Source organism: Anneissia japonica, unplaced genomic scaffold (genome assembly GCF_011630105.1).
Source record: "Anneissia japonica isolate Jap-2015-1 unplaced genomic scaffold, ASM1163010v1 scaffold288249_len478412_cov200, whole genome shotgun sequence".
NCBI lineage: Eukaryota > Metazoa > Echinodermata > Crinoidea > Comatulida > Comatulidae > Anneissia > Anneissia japonica.
Genome location: NW_022758042.1, coordinates 5470 through 22505, shown reverse-complemented (window position 1 = coordinate 22505; position 17036 = coordinate 5470). Strand labels below are relative to the sequence as shown.

General features: G+C 34.8%; 1 protein-coding gene across 1 annotated transcript in view; it reads right to left on the bottom strand.

The window, feature by feature from the left end:
• LOC117124972 (MAM and LDL-receptor class A domain-containing protein 1-like) overlaps positions 1-17036 on the bottom strand; it is a gene marked incomplete at its 5' end in the record, with an annotated part of 23737 nt that overhangs the window by 1655 nt on the left and 5046 nt on the right. Inside the window, 13 exons of the mRNA XM_033271320.1 lie at positions 243-330; positions 1109-1365; positions 2098-2392; positions 3926-4224; positions 5018-5200; positions 5347-5434; positions 5989-6266; positions 7675-7856; positions 8228-8319; positions 8903-9144; positions 9278-9524; positions 9735-10003; positions 11362-11473. Of these exons, the coding sequence (XP_033127211.1) occupies positions 243-330; positions 1109-1365; positions 2098-2392; positions 3926-4224; positions 5018-5200; positions 5347-5434; positions 5989-6266; positions 7675-7856; positions 8228-8319; positions 8903-9144; positions 9278-9524; positions 9735-10003; positions 11362-11473 (2632 nt within the window). The remainder of the gene's footprint in view (positions 1-242; positions 331-1108; positions 1366-2097; positions 2393-3925; positions 4225-5017; positions 5201-5346; positions 5435-5988; positions 6267-7674; positions 7857-8227; positions 8320-8902; positions 9145-9277; positions 9525-9734; positions 10004-11361; positions 11474-17036) is intronic.

The window sequence follows — 17036 nt, the reverse complement described above, 5'->3', positions numbered from 1 at the left end:
TATATATATATATATATATTAAATACATATACAAATTGATACGATGGCAACCCAAGGCTTTTCGCATACTGTAGGCTAAACTTTATAACCACTTTTCCACACGCCAATAAAGACTGAATTAATTTCGTACGTTTCTGACGTCACAAATGTAACCAGACAAGATGGGGAAGAGATCCATACTGTAGAAGTAACAGAGGGCGCTGTACTGCATTTCGGAAAATAGACCTTATACCGATACGTACCTGTGGGACACTTTCCTTTCTCCACTTTAATATCATCCAGCGCCATAAAGCCCGTCTTTTCCCGGCCAACCACACCTTCAAATATCACCTATACAAGAAGTCACACAATAATTCAATGACCCATAATTGTAGTGATACTCTATTGTAATCCATATTATCTAATGAAATGACATTTGCAAATGTAAATCAATAAACAAGTGGTTGAATTTAGGACGCAACGTCATAGTAATACTTAGACATATTTTTACTATTAAAACTATTTTTTTATTTTGAATTTAAATTGTTCTTAAATAATTGCATGTGGGTTGATCATCATCCGATTGCAAGTCAAATTGATCATCATCCGATTGCTAGTTAAAAAACCGAGTGGTTAGGGGCGCCGCAACCTTGCTAGATACAGCAGTAAGTAGGGAGTTACCCCGGTGTACTGGTTTATACAGCCCTTGTTACCCTGCGGTTAAGGACCATTAGGTCCTTCGCAGCATGTAGGCCTACCTACGTAAACGTAATCGGAAAAGTTGTCCTATTTAAACAAAAAATGTAATTTGTTTTTGCAGTTAGTATGTGATCAATATAACTATCATCATCAATATTAGTATAATTATTATTACTGTTATCTTCCTCCTCCTCATCATCGTCACCATCATTATCATCATCATAATCATCATCATCATCATCATCATCATCATCACTATACTTATACAATTAATACAGGAGGAGTAAAAACGACGAATAAAGGTGAGGATGAATTTATTATCTGTGCTTTTTACTATCTAAGGGATAGGCCTAATTACAAGAAGATTTTGTAAATGGAAACATTCAACGAAAAACATAAACAAATTGTTTTAACCAAAACAAAATATTACTTTGAAAGTGTCTGCGTGAGGGGACATGTTGATTGCCTTTTTTCGCCATGTTGCCTGATGTTCTCTGGGTAGCTGGTAGATCGTTTCTATGGATGTCGATGATGACCTGCTGTAGATATCAATAATGAAATCGCCAGTGTTTACGTACGAAAAGTGTAGACAATGGTCCGACTGAGCAGCAATATCCGGTGAGGTAACGACGATGCGCTGACCAGTTTTCAAGTTAGCAGCTTCCGCAAAGATGTAGGAGCTTTGATCTGAAAATATGAATACGGTAATTAAAGAATAATTCGAGGGGTCCCCGGCTCCCTTTGGGCTGCCAAGCAAACAAAATTCTAGACCTACCTTTTCAGGATCGTGAGCTGAAATGTCTGTTGTTACAATGAGGAAGTCTGGGAAAGCTCATTTCCCACCATTTAGGAATTAAAATGTTTTCGGGGAAGACCCCCGACCACCCTTCTTTTGGGGTTCATCGATTCATGTAAAAAATAATAGGCGTACGTATGCAACTACTCATTTTTTCTGTATATATACACACATAATAGGCCTATTTTCTGTAATAAGAATGAGAAAGAGGGGAAAACCTTCAATTTTGAAGAACTTAAAAGTCATTAAAAGACACATTTGAAGTCGGGAAAGCTCATTTCCCGCTATGAATACAAATTTTCCTGGTGAGGGCCCTTTTTTGGGGCTTTTATGAAAATATTTTAACACCCCCTCCCCCCTTTAAATTTGAACCCATCCGCCCCTGTATTGAAATGATTTGGGGAATCGTCTGTCCTACGTATTAGGTTACTTCTACTGGGATTCACTCTCTTTTAGTGGGCGATGGCTCTATTATGTTCACCCGGCTACCACAAACCTGATATTAGTGGCCAAATTCCTCTGTATTCTTTAATTGCCGTCGCTCTCAATGTCAGACCTAACTAAGAAAATCTACTTCACACTGGACTACACTACTAATATTAAAAAGAATGTATTTTTCGTACTCTGAGCTAGTATGCTCTTGGTATCGTTTGACATTGTATCTTGACTATCGGCGATAGACGATGCATTGAAGAAGTTCCAGTCTAACGGAGTAGCTTCGTCGCCGCCACCACCACTTCCATCATCCCCAGCGTTATCTTCAAATCCACATTTGTGAATGCCATTTTCAAAATCACAATCTGTTTCGTTAACAGGAGGACTCTCTGGAGGTGGGTCACATGACATGACAACAACTTTTACGTCATCGATAGCGATATCGCCTTCGTATCCGTAGCCAACTACCCCTCTAAAATGCACCTGTATTAACATTAAAATATTTTTTTGCACTGTTTTATAAAATGTATTACAATTGTATTGTTTCATATTGTTTAGCTAGAAGGAAAAGAAGAATACCTGTAGATTATTCTAAAATAACAGAATGCGAATGACGACAAAACTCAGCACTTAAAGCCGGTTTTCCACTAGGCGAATTTATTTGCACGAATCGCAAATTTGTACCTATACGCCTGCGCATTTGAAAATCTCGTAAGGAAAACTTATCTGCGCATGCGTATAGGCTAAAATTTTTGATTCGCGCAAATAAATTCGCCCAGTGGAAAACCAGGTTTTTCCACTAGGCGAATTTATTTGCGCGAATCGAAAATTTTAGCCCATACGCATGCGCATTAACATTTATATCGGATTTTTCGAAACGAAAAAATTCGCAACCAATCAGAGCTCAGGAAGCGAACCGATGCTTTGATTCGCGCCAATAAATTGGCCTAGTGGAAAACCAGCTTAAAGCTACGTTCACATCAAACCCGGATTCCGGTCCGGAGTCCGCAGAAAAAATCGTGAAAATGGGTTCAGTAGTAAAGAATAGGACCGTTCACATAAAATCCAAATTACAAAATTTTTTGGGCGTCTGTTTGTGAAATTTTCACTAGATTTTTTATAGACATCCTATATGGGTGTCTACAAAACGAAGACCGAAGACCAGAAAAACGAAGACCCACATTTTTTTTTCAATCGTGATGAAAATATTGTTTTTAAATCACTTCATGCTATGTATATATAGTATTGGTCTTCTTAGCACATTGTTGCCTGAATCTGAGTCAATTGAATGATTTACCCTTTATTCCAGTTCCAAAGCGGCAACCAACGTTGTACGTCTACTGGTGGCTGAGCGCGTCTTGGCGCTGCTACCCTAGTGTAAACGAAAGTAAGGCCTGGCCTAGCGGTACGCTTATTTTGGGGGCCCACAAAAACCTTGAATATTTCATTCATAACCTTGTTCCATGTTAAAATAAACAGTAGGAATGTGGTATAGTGACGCATATGTGCAGCATCGGTCATTTGGTAGTGACACCAACATATAGGAAGGACGAGATAATTAAGGGTCTTCGTTTTATAGTCACCCTATATGGGTGTCTACAAAACGAAGACCAAAGATCCGAAAAACGAAGACCTCCAATTATTGAAAGTATTTCAAAATCATCATAAAACAGTTGCCACGTACATATTTTATTATTTTATCACGATTGAAAGAAAAAAAAATGTGGGTTTTGTAGACACCCATATAGGGTGTCTATAAAACGAAGACCCTTGAAAATTTCAGAAACAGACGCCCAAAAAATTTCGTATTGTTAATTTTGTGACAGCCTGGCGTATTATCATCAAAATGAAAGAGAAAAAATAGGGGTCTTCGTTTTTGGGTCTTCTGTCTTCGTTTTATAGACACCCTGTGCACGTGTATTTGTGAGACGCGCGCGTATTCTTAGCGCTGATCTGATTGATCAGTTGTTAAGTTTGATTGACACTCCGGAAAGGCCTATTACGATGTCGGCTCACCTTCATTGAGTGATCAAGTATCTCCTTGGATCCGTCCCATAAATATCGCTTCACGTTCAGTGGTACAATAGCCTTTCTCCAATTATCACCTTGTTCCCCTTCTTTTGACCACAGCAGTTTATACTCTTGTATAGCTGGTATCATTCTGTATACTTCCAAACGACCGACTGTCCCCCCATTCATGTGATACCAGAAATGCAGACACGTGGACTCAGTAGACGATGGCAGGAGAGGGCTAGATAGTACAGCTGCATCCAAAGGTAAACGCGGAGGAGACGTTTCTATGTACATATAGTTTCCTGGTAAATAAATTAATACATTGTATTGTCATGATCTATAATTGTTGTGTGCATTATTACCATTTAAGGCTATAGAATCATAGTCCTACATAGCAGTTATATGTACAGCCGGTGATGGTTCTAAAAATAGGTTCAACTAATCCAATAACAAGGGGTTTGAACTAAGGCGCTAGCATTTATTCCAAGTCTCTTTACAGTATTCAGCATAGATGCCAATACTCAAAGTTAAGTTACACATTCTACCAAGTAGGTTAAAAATCAGGTCAAAGTGAGATATATTATTACCAGCTTTTGAATAGAATTCTGTCATTACTCTTCGATATCTGCGCTTCATCACTCAACCACATCCATTCATTAGACTATTAATGTATTGATAATTAGTTTTGTAATTTCTTTTTCTTGACGCGTTAAATCACGTTTAATTCCATTATCCATTCGCCTACCTATTGAATCACGATGACTCAGGCCTATAGACACATTCTCTGTGTTTTCTAGTACTGTCAAACCCATTAGTGGATCCATTGCTTTTTTGCTTACCTTTTATTAGAATAAATGTTCAATAAAGGAATAACAAATCATAAACAAACTGTACCACACGCGTCTCCAACAATTCCAACAACAACGATTTGCATGGTAATGTGACCATACAATAAATTTGTTTTTTTGCTTGTATTTTTTTTTATGAAAGGGCGTAAAATTAATAAGTGTGAATTATGAATGGTTGAAGAAATATGGTACTACATATATTATAAATGTGGATTTTAATTGCTTTAGTAAATTCAGTAAGAAATACCTTCTTTGACGTCACTTAATGCATAAGTGTGGTCATGGCTTGGTCCGGTATTTAGTGTTTTTGTTGAACCTCCATTTCTAGTCCAATCAAAATTCGAGCTGCGCCTGCGAATATTTTTATACCCGCAGATACTCTCAGTTTCAAAGTCGCAATCAATAGTTGAAGTCCATTTTTTCTCAGCCACTGAAATTCATAGACAACACCAATATATAATAAAGACATAAATAGATAATGTAATACAAATCAGATTTATTGGATAGTGTATGTACAGATATTTGTAGAAACAAAATAGATACAAAAATGGCGCTGAATAAACTCATTGTACATACGTTTAACACACTTTTGTTTAAAAAGCAAGACGTCATCAATTGCTATATCTGCATACTTCCCGCCTCCGCTTCTTGGCTCATATACAATCTGAAATAAGTATAATAATTTGAATAAAAATCCATTTTAAACAAATGTAAGTTTGGTGATTGATTGTGTGATGGGAAGTGTGCGAAAAAAAAATGCCTCTAAGCGGCAACCAATGAAGTTGCAGAAGTTCGGCTTGGAATGATATACAGTAATAATGTCCTGAAAGATAAAGTATATATTTATTTAAGCAACAATACACATACATTATATCAACTTTGCATACCTTAGCTAACACCGATAGATATTACGCATTCTACCTTTAAATGAAGCCTATCAAATTGTCTTGTAATAATTAACTTTCGTAGCAAAATATCTGTAAACTCAATCTGGATCTGTGTCTCATCTAATATGATTGTTTAAATGAATCAACAATTAAAATTATATTTGCATGTTGCTCCAGATTTTTCCCCCAGGTTATACAGTATATCTCTACACTTAATAATAATAATAATAATAATAATAATATTAATAATAATAATAATAATAATAATAATAATAATAATAATAATTATAATAATGTTATTAGTTAGAAAAGATCTAAGGCATAAACATACCGAATAATTCCCTTTAGTTTGCTCAATGTCTACATTGACGAGCGTCCATCGGTTTCCATGCTTGCCTATCGCCGTAAAAATTGGATCCTTTGGAAACCATTTCGGAGGCCTAGATTCGTCATCAATATAAACATTAAGATGTGATGCTGCGTTTGAGTTGAGATAATAATAAAACTGTAGGCAGCGTTTATTTGAAGTTTTTTGTATTGAAGGTGTACGCAGGAAATTACGATCTGTTAACGGCTGATCGGCTCGAAATGAAATGTAGTAGTAATGTCCTGAAAGATAAATAAATTTGTTTAAGCAATTATGTACCGTACTACATCAACTTTGGTTGCCTTAGCTAACACATATGGTACATACTATGCTATGTTGTTGACGTTGTATTATCGTATTTGTTCTGCCTTCCGTAATTGTTTACACTATCAAGGTGTGGATGTGACTGTCATTCCCATTTTTCCAAGACTTGAAGCCACTAATTAATTGTATTGAGAAAATTCAAAGTAGCCTGTGTATATTTTGGGGAAAACAATACTTCATATGAAAACCATGAGTGGATCCAGAGATGTCCGAAAGGGGAGCTGAAAGGGGCCGAAAGAGGGGCCGATCGAAATAATACTAACCGAGGGGGTCCGAGGGCAAGCCCCAGCAATATTTTAGTTTTCTAGACGCCCTTAAATAACCTTTGAGGCGTTTTGGGAGATCAATTTTTTCTTTTTCTTTCTTTCTTTTCCTTTTTCCCCTGTTATTTTACATTGCAAGAGGGAAGGGGCGGGGCCGCCCCTTACCCACTAAATCCGCCCCTAAAAACTCTCTTAGCATCCCTGGCCTTGAGTCTCTCAAAGAACGTAGAAAAACCATTGCTAAACAGATTACTAGCAGGGCATATAAAAACCAGGAATTCCAGGAAAAATTGTTCATGGAACGTTGTGACAATATCTCTCGTCATTTAAGGAATAGCACTAAACTTGATTATTATAAAAAACGTGCATCAAGATTTTACAAAAGCCCATTACCTTACTTAACCTGTCTCTTTAACCAATGAACAAACAAGTAATTCCACCATCTCCTCAGTGTAACTTGATATCATAATTATTTTTATTCCTTTGCCAATTTTTTTATGTTTAAGTTTTAAATAATTGTAAAAAATAAAATTGGAATAAATATTTATTTTTGTAACAATTCCCAATGTATTTTATTTTTTTTTAAATGTTGTTGATATTAAATGTTAGTAATGATTTTTTTTATGTTATGTTATGATGTTTGATCTTTTTACAAGCGTTATTTTGGTAATCTGTAATGTAATCTCAATTTGTAAAGAATTAGTGTATATAATAATTATAAAATTTATATTAACAATTTTAATATATTTTTTTCAGAAATAAATTCAATGGTTTGATATGGTTTTGTTGTAGTGATTGTTTTTCAGTAATTTTAAATTATATTATCATGTTTGTAAATTAATGTCCCAATTCAGTTACATAAATGTTATTTGTTTTAACGGGGATGACGTTTGTGTACAATAAAAAAAGATACCAAGACTATTGCAAATGTATGGTAACTTCAGTTATAGTACAACATATTAGGATTGTTGTTTAAAGAATGTTTAAAGGCAAGAATGACTGAAGATGACGTATTCGTATTTGTAAGCTTGCAAAATCTCCCTATATTGACTTCCAGGCTTACCTGATGGTGTTCCGTAAGTATTATCGATATTTGGTAAGTTAGATGAAGGCCTACTGTAAGTTTGCTTGTTTGATAGTTGCCAGACGTTAGCTAATGAAGTGTTGGTGGAAAAGCCACAATCTCTCTCAAAATCACAGTCTAATTTATCTATAACTGTAGGCTCTGTATAAGGAACAAAATTGCTAGCACAAGTAAATAGAAGGAAAACATTTAGAAAATATTTTTAAAGCATTTATGTTTTTATACCAAAACGTGTTGACAAAATGCATACTAACAACTATTTTGAGAAATACCGTAGAAGATTGAATAACGGGACCAATTATTTTATTTTGAACAAGCATCGAAATAGCCTTAAAATACTCGGATGCTAGATACATTTCATTAGTAAAAATCAGCATTCTCACAGAATAAATACAGGTAAAGAGAATGACACGCTAAATAAATTTTAATGAGTGCAGCTATCGAATAAACGTCTTGTGAATGTAATATATGGCTAAAATAAGTGTAAATATATTTGTTTTCAGCGATGGTTTGGCAGCTGATGCGAGCGTACACAGTATCAGTGCTGCAGAAGCTTGCTGGGCCTGATAACACGATCACAGACAACGACATTGTGTCATGGGTCAACTCAAAGGTAAAGTTAGCCTGTAATCATTTAAAGAAAATGTTTATCTAATTATTCTCCTATTTTTTTTATTTCATTAATATCCAACAGCGAGTAACTCGTCAATTACAGGATAGACGATGCTTTTTAAACTAAGTCTCTTTATGAGGTTTAGGGAGTGGAGCTGGTGGGGAAATAGGTTGTCAGCTTTTATTTATAGGACTTTCAGAATTACGATCAGTTTACATTAAAAGTATTATATCGTGCAAATGTTGCGAGTAAACTTGACTGTGCCAGTCAGGTTTGGTGTCCACATAAAATAAAAGAAAAAATCATGATTGAAAAAATTCAAAAATGAGCAACCAGAATGATATGTAATTATAACTATGACCTTTATACCTGTCTCTTATACACATCTAGATGTGTATAAGAGACAGGTTTATTAGAATAAATACGGTAGATAGTAAATCAGTGGTGAAATGAGATTTGAATAAGTGTGTGTTAAGTTAAGCTACCAGTGGATCTTCGACACTGTATTTTAATTAAATTTTACCATTTGATATTTACTGTTTTCGTCCACTTATGAGATTTATAGGCCTGTGTGAAATATACATATATACTCACTGAAAACTCATTTTCAGTATCCAGTTTAATTTCTTTTGAATATCGTGTCCACAAAGGAGCCATTTGTATCCAAAGTGACGTCACACGTCTTGATGTATAATCTAAGTAGATCGTCAAACCGAAGTCTTCTTTTATTATGTATGAGAACTGTAGACAAGCCATCTTAGATGGTTTTAATTTAGGCGATACAATCACAACATTACGTCCACTAAGAGCGTCAGCATATAAAAAAGAGTTCTCTCCTAAAAAGAAAGAAAAATAAGTTTATATTTAAAGAAAAAAAAACTTTTGAAACAAAAGTAAAGGGAGCTTTTTTCCACCAAGTTTATTACCACCGTTATTAGTCTTCTTCAATCAAGCTTGATTTTATGTTACCTTTAGAAATCTTTACTGCCACACTGCCTTCTTCAGTAGATCTATAAACGTCTAGGTAATTCCACGGCTGTACATCCGTTTGGTTTTGGTAATTACAAGTGGATGGGTGGTTTTTAAATGAGCAAAACGAACGGGTAACTGCAGGAGGAGGACTTGGGGGTGGATTACAAATGTTTGGAACAAGTTTAATGTCATCAATGGCTATATCTCCTCTGTATCCACGGCCAATACTTCCTGTGAATTGTAACTAGAATACAGATAAAGCATCATCATCAATCATTATCGTCATTATCAGAGTAATAATTATCACCAACAACAACATCATTAATAATTTATCATCCCTATCATTATCGTAAAGTACATCTTATTTTGTTTTTATTATTTTGGTAAAACATTTGAAACTAATAGCCAATTCTAGTTAGGCCTATCTCAATATGTTTTGCGTAATATCACAAACCTGGTAAAGCTCATCATAGAAAGCAGCATCCACAAGATCGACATTGGCTAGGAACCATCCCTCTCCAGCTTTCCCATTTCGACTCCAAATAAAACGATTGTAATGCTCAGATATAACGCGTAGAGTTAGTGAACCTACATCTTCTCCGTGCATACTGTACCAGAATGTAATGCACATAGGCCCATTTATGTGTCTAACTGTTGGAGTATTGATTACTGCTTGTTCTCGTTCGAAAGCCGGAGGAGACGCCTCGACGTAAATATAATGACCTTAACGGGGAACAACACAAATATACACAAATTTCAGTAACACGTATGTCTCAGTACGTCACTTGTCAGGTAGAGAAATTTGTATTCTATTATTATAATGTCTAAAATAACTCAATGGTCTAACCAATCAGAAGTTAATGTAAAATGTGGATGTATGTGCTACACTTGAAAAATGACCTTTCTAGTTAGTGTCATCATTAATCTCTATCTCCGCCTAACATGAGTTATTTGTTTCCAAAGTTCTCTGTCTTTGACAAGCATGTTAAGAGAAATTATATTGATGCCTGTCCATGCTATGTTATCTTTCAACCTTTTTAGGTTGCCCACCCCTATTTCTCTTTCCATTAATCTTGCCTTCCAAACAGATCTTGCTGGCACCGCAATCCATTCGTTTAGTGTGCCCAAACAGTTTGAGTATTTTACTTTAGTGTCAATCAATCTTAACGAATCCGAGGAGGTCCAGAAATAGGGCCAAAATTATATTTAATTTTATTCAACTCTTCTCTGGGGTCTCCATATGGTTTATCAAAGAGTATAGAAAAACAAGAGGTCCGATTCTCGTGGTTTCGTTGGAAAGTAATTCTATTTCAAAAAGTACTATTACCAAAGATACTAGAAACACAAGATAGAGTTCTCCACAAAAAAAAGTGTTCCACCGTGTTCCACCGAAATGCATGGTGGGAATACAAAAAATGGGACGCCCCCTACAGCTGGATCTAAAAAAACTTGTGCAAAACTTTCGTTACCAAGTCGTCGCGTATTTTATTATCAATTCTCAAAAAAGATACTAGATATAAAAACAAACTGGAATAGACACCCAGACAGTGACATCGGTGAATACATAACCTCCTTGGTGGCGGTAGAAATCGTTGCTATTATCCAAATAATACACAAAACAATTAAAGCATAATCATGAATCAGTAAAGAATAAAACAATACAGCGCTGAATCGCATGGCCGGACGCACTATTAGTGAAGAAGTTTTCCTCCATTAGTGGAAAAGGAAGGGCGCCTTTTGCGTCTGGATATACTTAGCAACAGAAGGGCGCCCTGTACGTTGGGCACGAAGTATAGGAAACTTGCATAGTTAAAAAGAAGGGCGCCGCCTACGTTGGGCACGACTTCCGCCTCATTTTTACAATGCGAAAACTCTATCTTGTATTTCTAGTATCTTTGCTATTACGAAGGGTTTAGAGCGAATTCTATCTCGTGGTAGTATTTTTTTTAACGTTTTATTGAGGGCAGTCAAACCTCTTGTAATTCTATATATTTGAGTTTATTTATATTTTACGAATCCTTGTCCCCATTAAAAAATATTTCAAAGGTTTTGCGCCTTCGTTCTAAAATTACCATACTCACCGTCTACTGTACTAAATGTATGGTCATTTTCTGGGCCAGTGTCAAACGATGGGGTTGATCCATTGATTCGGATCCAGTTAAGGCCGTATCCTGTGTTCTGTGTATATCCTGTCTCTTATACACATCTAGATGTGTATAAGAGACAGCTTCGACACTGTATTTTAATTAAATTTTACCATTTGATATTTACTGTTTTCGTCCACTTATGAGATTTATAGGCCTGTGTGAAATATACATATATACTCACTGAAAACTCATTTTCAGTATCCAGTTTAATTTCTTTTGAATATCGTGTCCACAAAGGAGCCATTTGTATCCAAAGTGACGTCACACGTCTTGATGTATAATCTAAGTAGATCGTCAAACCGAAGTCTTCTTTTATTATGTATGAGAACTGTAGACAAGCCATCTTAGATGGTTTTAATTTAGGCGATACAATCACAACATTACGTCCGGGATGTAAATCCATGTATATTGGAGAAACCAATAGAAGACTTTCAACACGAGTGCAAGAACACTTCAGGGACGGGAATTCTCATATTTTTCAACATTTGCAGGCTTCAGAACACTGTCGGGATCTTGCTAATGAGAGATGTTTCACCGTTCTTGACTCTGCAGATTCAGCTTATAACTCAAAGTTAAGGAAGCTTTGCATATTACCTGGAACAATCCATCCCTTAATAAGCGAATTTACAACTTGAATATCACGCTCGCGGTTTGATTCTTATGTACTAATTTACATAACAATCCACAGTTACGGGTGGTATCTACGTTTTGTGGTTTGCTTCATTAGTCGCTTTTCTAATTTGCTTATTTACATATATGTGTATAAAGCCATATAAGCTTTGGCAAAATTTGTTATCATTCGCGATGATGAGAATCGTTTTCTCGAAACATGTTTGCTATACGATCGGGCAGTTTTGAACAGACGTGCATGGCATTTTGTACACATAAACTAGAGGTAACTTTCAACAAAATTTCATCGCCCTTCTTTTAAGTTGGACCCCAGGGTTCCCCTTGACCTAAAACACAAAACAGAGGTTTCAGCAAAGACTGTACATCACTGCCATTTACCACTAATAGTGCAAGTCGCATGGATTGCGCGGTCGTTTAAGGATGTGTTCTAAAGATCTTAAGGTCATGAGTTCGAATCGTGTATTTAGCAAGTTGGAATCGTGTATTTATTTATTATGTTTTTCATTTTGTCAAACAGTTCTCGCGAACTTAAGGTCTTGAGTTCTTTAGAACACATCCTTAACCGAAGGTTACTAAAACGCATCTTGGTATTCAATTTTTGTTCCCAATTTTTTAAGATTTAAAAAAAAAAAATTTTAAGTATTTTAATTTGTGTACAAAGGATCATTGTAAATAGTGTTTTTTTTTCTTGTACAAATAAATATTCTAATTATTTAAAAATTACTGTAAATTTTTGCCATTACCAATTATAGGGCAGGTCGCATGAATGGCGCGGTCGGTTCTAAAGTACTTAAGGTCGTGAATTCGAAACGAGTCTTGGTATTCATTTTTTCCCAATTTATTTATTTATTTCAACTTTGTACAAATGATCATTCTAATTATTTAAAAAGTTCTATGTTATTAGCTCTTTCAAAAAACACAATATAATAACTTGCGCCTGTACCGTAGAATGGAGAAACGCGCGGACCTCGTGAGCGGTCGCTCTTGCTTAGACAAAACGAGGTAATTATCTAATTCACAGGTGGGCAAAGTGCGGCCCGCCAGCGATTTTTTTTGCGGCCCTCGAAAATGAATTAAAAACCCTATGTGTGTGGCCGGCCGAGCAACGACACCGATCATATGTAAAAAGTAAAATAAAACTGAGAATAAATTGGTGTAAAAGCAGTTCTTGGAGGTTTTTGAAAGCACACTGCAAACAACAAAGTTTTGGTGCGGCCGTCGGTGTTGAATCAAAAATTCACTTTGGCCCTCCGACCGATTTTTATGCCCACCCCTGCTAATTATTCGGCAATTTTAATACCTCTACTATGGAAGGCAAATTGTGTCACTTATTACGTAAAATCTGGGTAATAATATTAGATGTCGGTGTTTTCGTTACTTTCTTGAAATAAGGAGAGCATAAAAGCATAGTTTTGAAAGGTTGAATTAAGCTAGGCAATCTAGCATTTGAAGTCAAACAAATTGCAAACAAAGGTTTTTCTCTTCTAATCAATACATATGATGAGCACATGAAATTCCAGAAATCACACCTCGGTCACACCTCGGGAACATATGCAAATTAGCTAAAATATGCAAATTAGGTTGAAAATATAGGGTTCTTGGCAACCGCTTGTCACAGGGAGTTGCTTTCTGTTTTAAATTAATCAGAATATGCATATATTTATTTGCTCTAATGAAACACTTGCCTCAAAAATGAACGGAAATGCTGCAATTGACCTCTGACCTTATATTCACTGAATTTGCCTATCTCTGTCACTGGCTAATGTACATAGAAACTTATTTTGGGTCTCAAATCATTCAAATGCATGTTTCTTTGCATTATATTAATAGAAGGGATGAAACTCTAAAATCACACCATGGTGATGTATACTCTTCATATGCAAATTAACTCTTAATTATGCAAATTAATAATGAAAACATACGAATCGCATATCTTGGCAAGCGCTGGTCGCAGAGTTGCTTTCTGTTTCAAATTAATCAGAACATCCATGTTTCTATTTGTTTTAAATGAACATTTGCCGAAAAAATAAACGGAAACGCTATACTTGACCTCTGACCTTATATTCACTGAATTTGAATATCTCTGTGGCTAATGTACATGGAAACTTATTTTAGGACTCAAATTACTCAAATGCATGTTTCTTTGCATTATATTCATAGAAGGGATGAAAATATATAATCACACCATGGTCACGTATACTCTTCATATTCAAATTAGCTCTTAATTATGCAAATTAATAATGAAATATAGGGTCCCATATCTCGGCAACCGCTGGTCGCAGAAAGTTACTTTCTTTTTAAGATTATTCGGAACATGTATATTTCTATTCGCACTAATAGAAAATTTTCCCTAAAAATGACAGGAAATGCTACAACTCACCTTTGACCTTATATTCACTGAATTTGCATATTTCTGTGACTAATATCAGGAGAAACGTGATTTATGTCTCAAATTATTAAAATGCAGTGTCTTTCTTTTTTAAATTCTTCAAAACATGCATGGGCTTTGCCCTAATGGAACATTTTCCCCACAATAACGAACATGCTAACATTGACCCTTGACCCTATAGATATTCACAGAATTTGCATACTGTATATCTCTGACACTAATGTCTGTAGAACCATTGTTCAAATTCATAGTTCTTTTTTATTTTATTAAAGGGGATCTTAAACTATATATTTGTCACATGTCCCGTTCCTGTATATAAAATTTACGTTATCGGCCTAATTATGGTTGAAAATATAGGGTTCTCATATCTTGAAAACTGCTGGTGTCAAGTAGTTGCTTTCTTTTTTCACACTTTTAGAGGTTGCAGTTTCTATTTGCTTCAGTACTGTATATGTATGCACAGGTATAATTCAGGTTTTGATTCACTGTACAGTATATGTGATTACATTCTAGAAATCACACCCTGGCCACTTGCATTCTCTATATGCAGTTTACCTAAATATTCAATTCAATTCAATTCAAAGTAACATTTATTTAATTCCTTTTCAATTCGTACAAAAATATAACACAAGATCATAACAAATTTATGCAATGCAAATTAGAAGCAGAAATAGTTGCTTTCCTTTTTTTGCTATTGTTCAGAGCATGCAGAAATGGAATATTTGATCATTTGGGAATATATTTATTATCCTCAAAATAAATATCAAATAATATTATTTGATGTTCTCTGTAATACAACTTTAGTCACTAATGCCCTCGTTTATTACCACCTTCCCGCTCTATGTTTTTGTGTAACTCCATCACTACTGGTCGAGAGACTTGACATTGGTCTCAAATTATTTAGAAAGTATACCTAATTTTATATAATATATTTCTAATCTAGAGAAGTTATGACAAAAAATGATCAGAACTCAAACATATTATGACCCATGTTGCCCATAACTACCGATCATTGGGATCATCTTTTATGGTGAAGTTTAAAAATCTGTTGAATCATATAATCTACGATAGACGATTTAAATTTATATTTATGTAGCATCCTTTGGTCCTATATGGAACAAATATCACAAGTGTAAATATATGGCTCAATATGAAACAATGATTTATAATTATATTTAATGATAAATATACAGTATTTTAATTTGAAGGTAGGCCCTAATTGATGTAATTCAAAAAGGCTTGCTTGTAAAGAACGCATTTTAAACACCTGGTGAAGCTCTGGCATTGACTACCTGCGAAAACTTGTGTTAATTAAATTATCTTTTCAAATTTAGTTTTAGAGTGCTATCATAATAGTTTCTTAATGTGTTATAAGAAGGCGGCAAAATATATAATTTAGGGTATCCCAATTTTAGCCCCAACTCAACATCTTACCCCAATAGCTTCAGAAAAATGTTATTAGGTTCATCATCAATGATTATATCATGACATAAAAATGTTATATGACCAGGATAATGACCAATAATATAAGGTTAAAGCTCAATTGTAGCAAGTCTTTTTGCGGCAAATGTTCGATAAGGCAAACTTAAATATTAATATTTCCAAAAACAAATTGTTAGGATATATGACTTTATATTTTCATTTTTAATTTGCATATTTTAGAGCAAATTTGCATATGAATAGTCGCAGAGACGCAATCAGTAAATATAAGGTCAAAGGTCAATTGTATCATTTCCGACCTTTTTGGTGACAGGTGTTCCACTAGAGCCAATAAAAACAAGTATTCTGTACAATTTGAAAAAGAAAGCAACTCTCTGTGACCAGCCATTATCGAGATATAGGAACCTTATATTTTGTTATTCCTAATTTGCATATTTTATAGCTAATTTGCATATGAACAATACATGTGAACATGGTATGATATTAGATTCCATCCCTTCTATCAATATTGCAAAAGAGCATGTATTTAAATAATTTAAGATCTAAATCAAGATTCTACTGAAAGTAGTCACATAGATATATTTAAATTCGGTGATTAAAAGGTGTGATTTGGGACCAAGGTGTGATTTGTGGAATTTCATCTCCTCATCATATGTACTTGATTAAAAAAGAAAAAACGTTGTTTGACTTTTGGCTCTTTTTTAAGCTAGATTGCCTAGCCTAAATGTATTAGACAAATCACTGAATACCCCTCCGCTACGCCATGGATATATACCTGTCTCTTATACACATCTAGATGTATATATATATATATATATATATATAATATATATACATCAAAGAAAGATAAATACAGTGTTCGAATAAAGGACATAATAATACATCGTGTAGTATAGCTCTCAACGAATGTAGTCCTGTAAATAAATGAATAAAGAAATTGTGTAATAAAATGCCTCTGGCGAGACTCGAACCTGCGACCTCTTGCTGTCAAGGCGAGCGTCATAACCATTAGACCACGGAGGTTTCATGGTTGAACAGATTCAAATATCACCAGATACACTCCATTACACAATAAGTACGGCTAGAAACAAATATTTGCGTATTATATAAATCAAGATAGCCGTTAACACTGTTAAATTATATATAATAA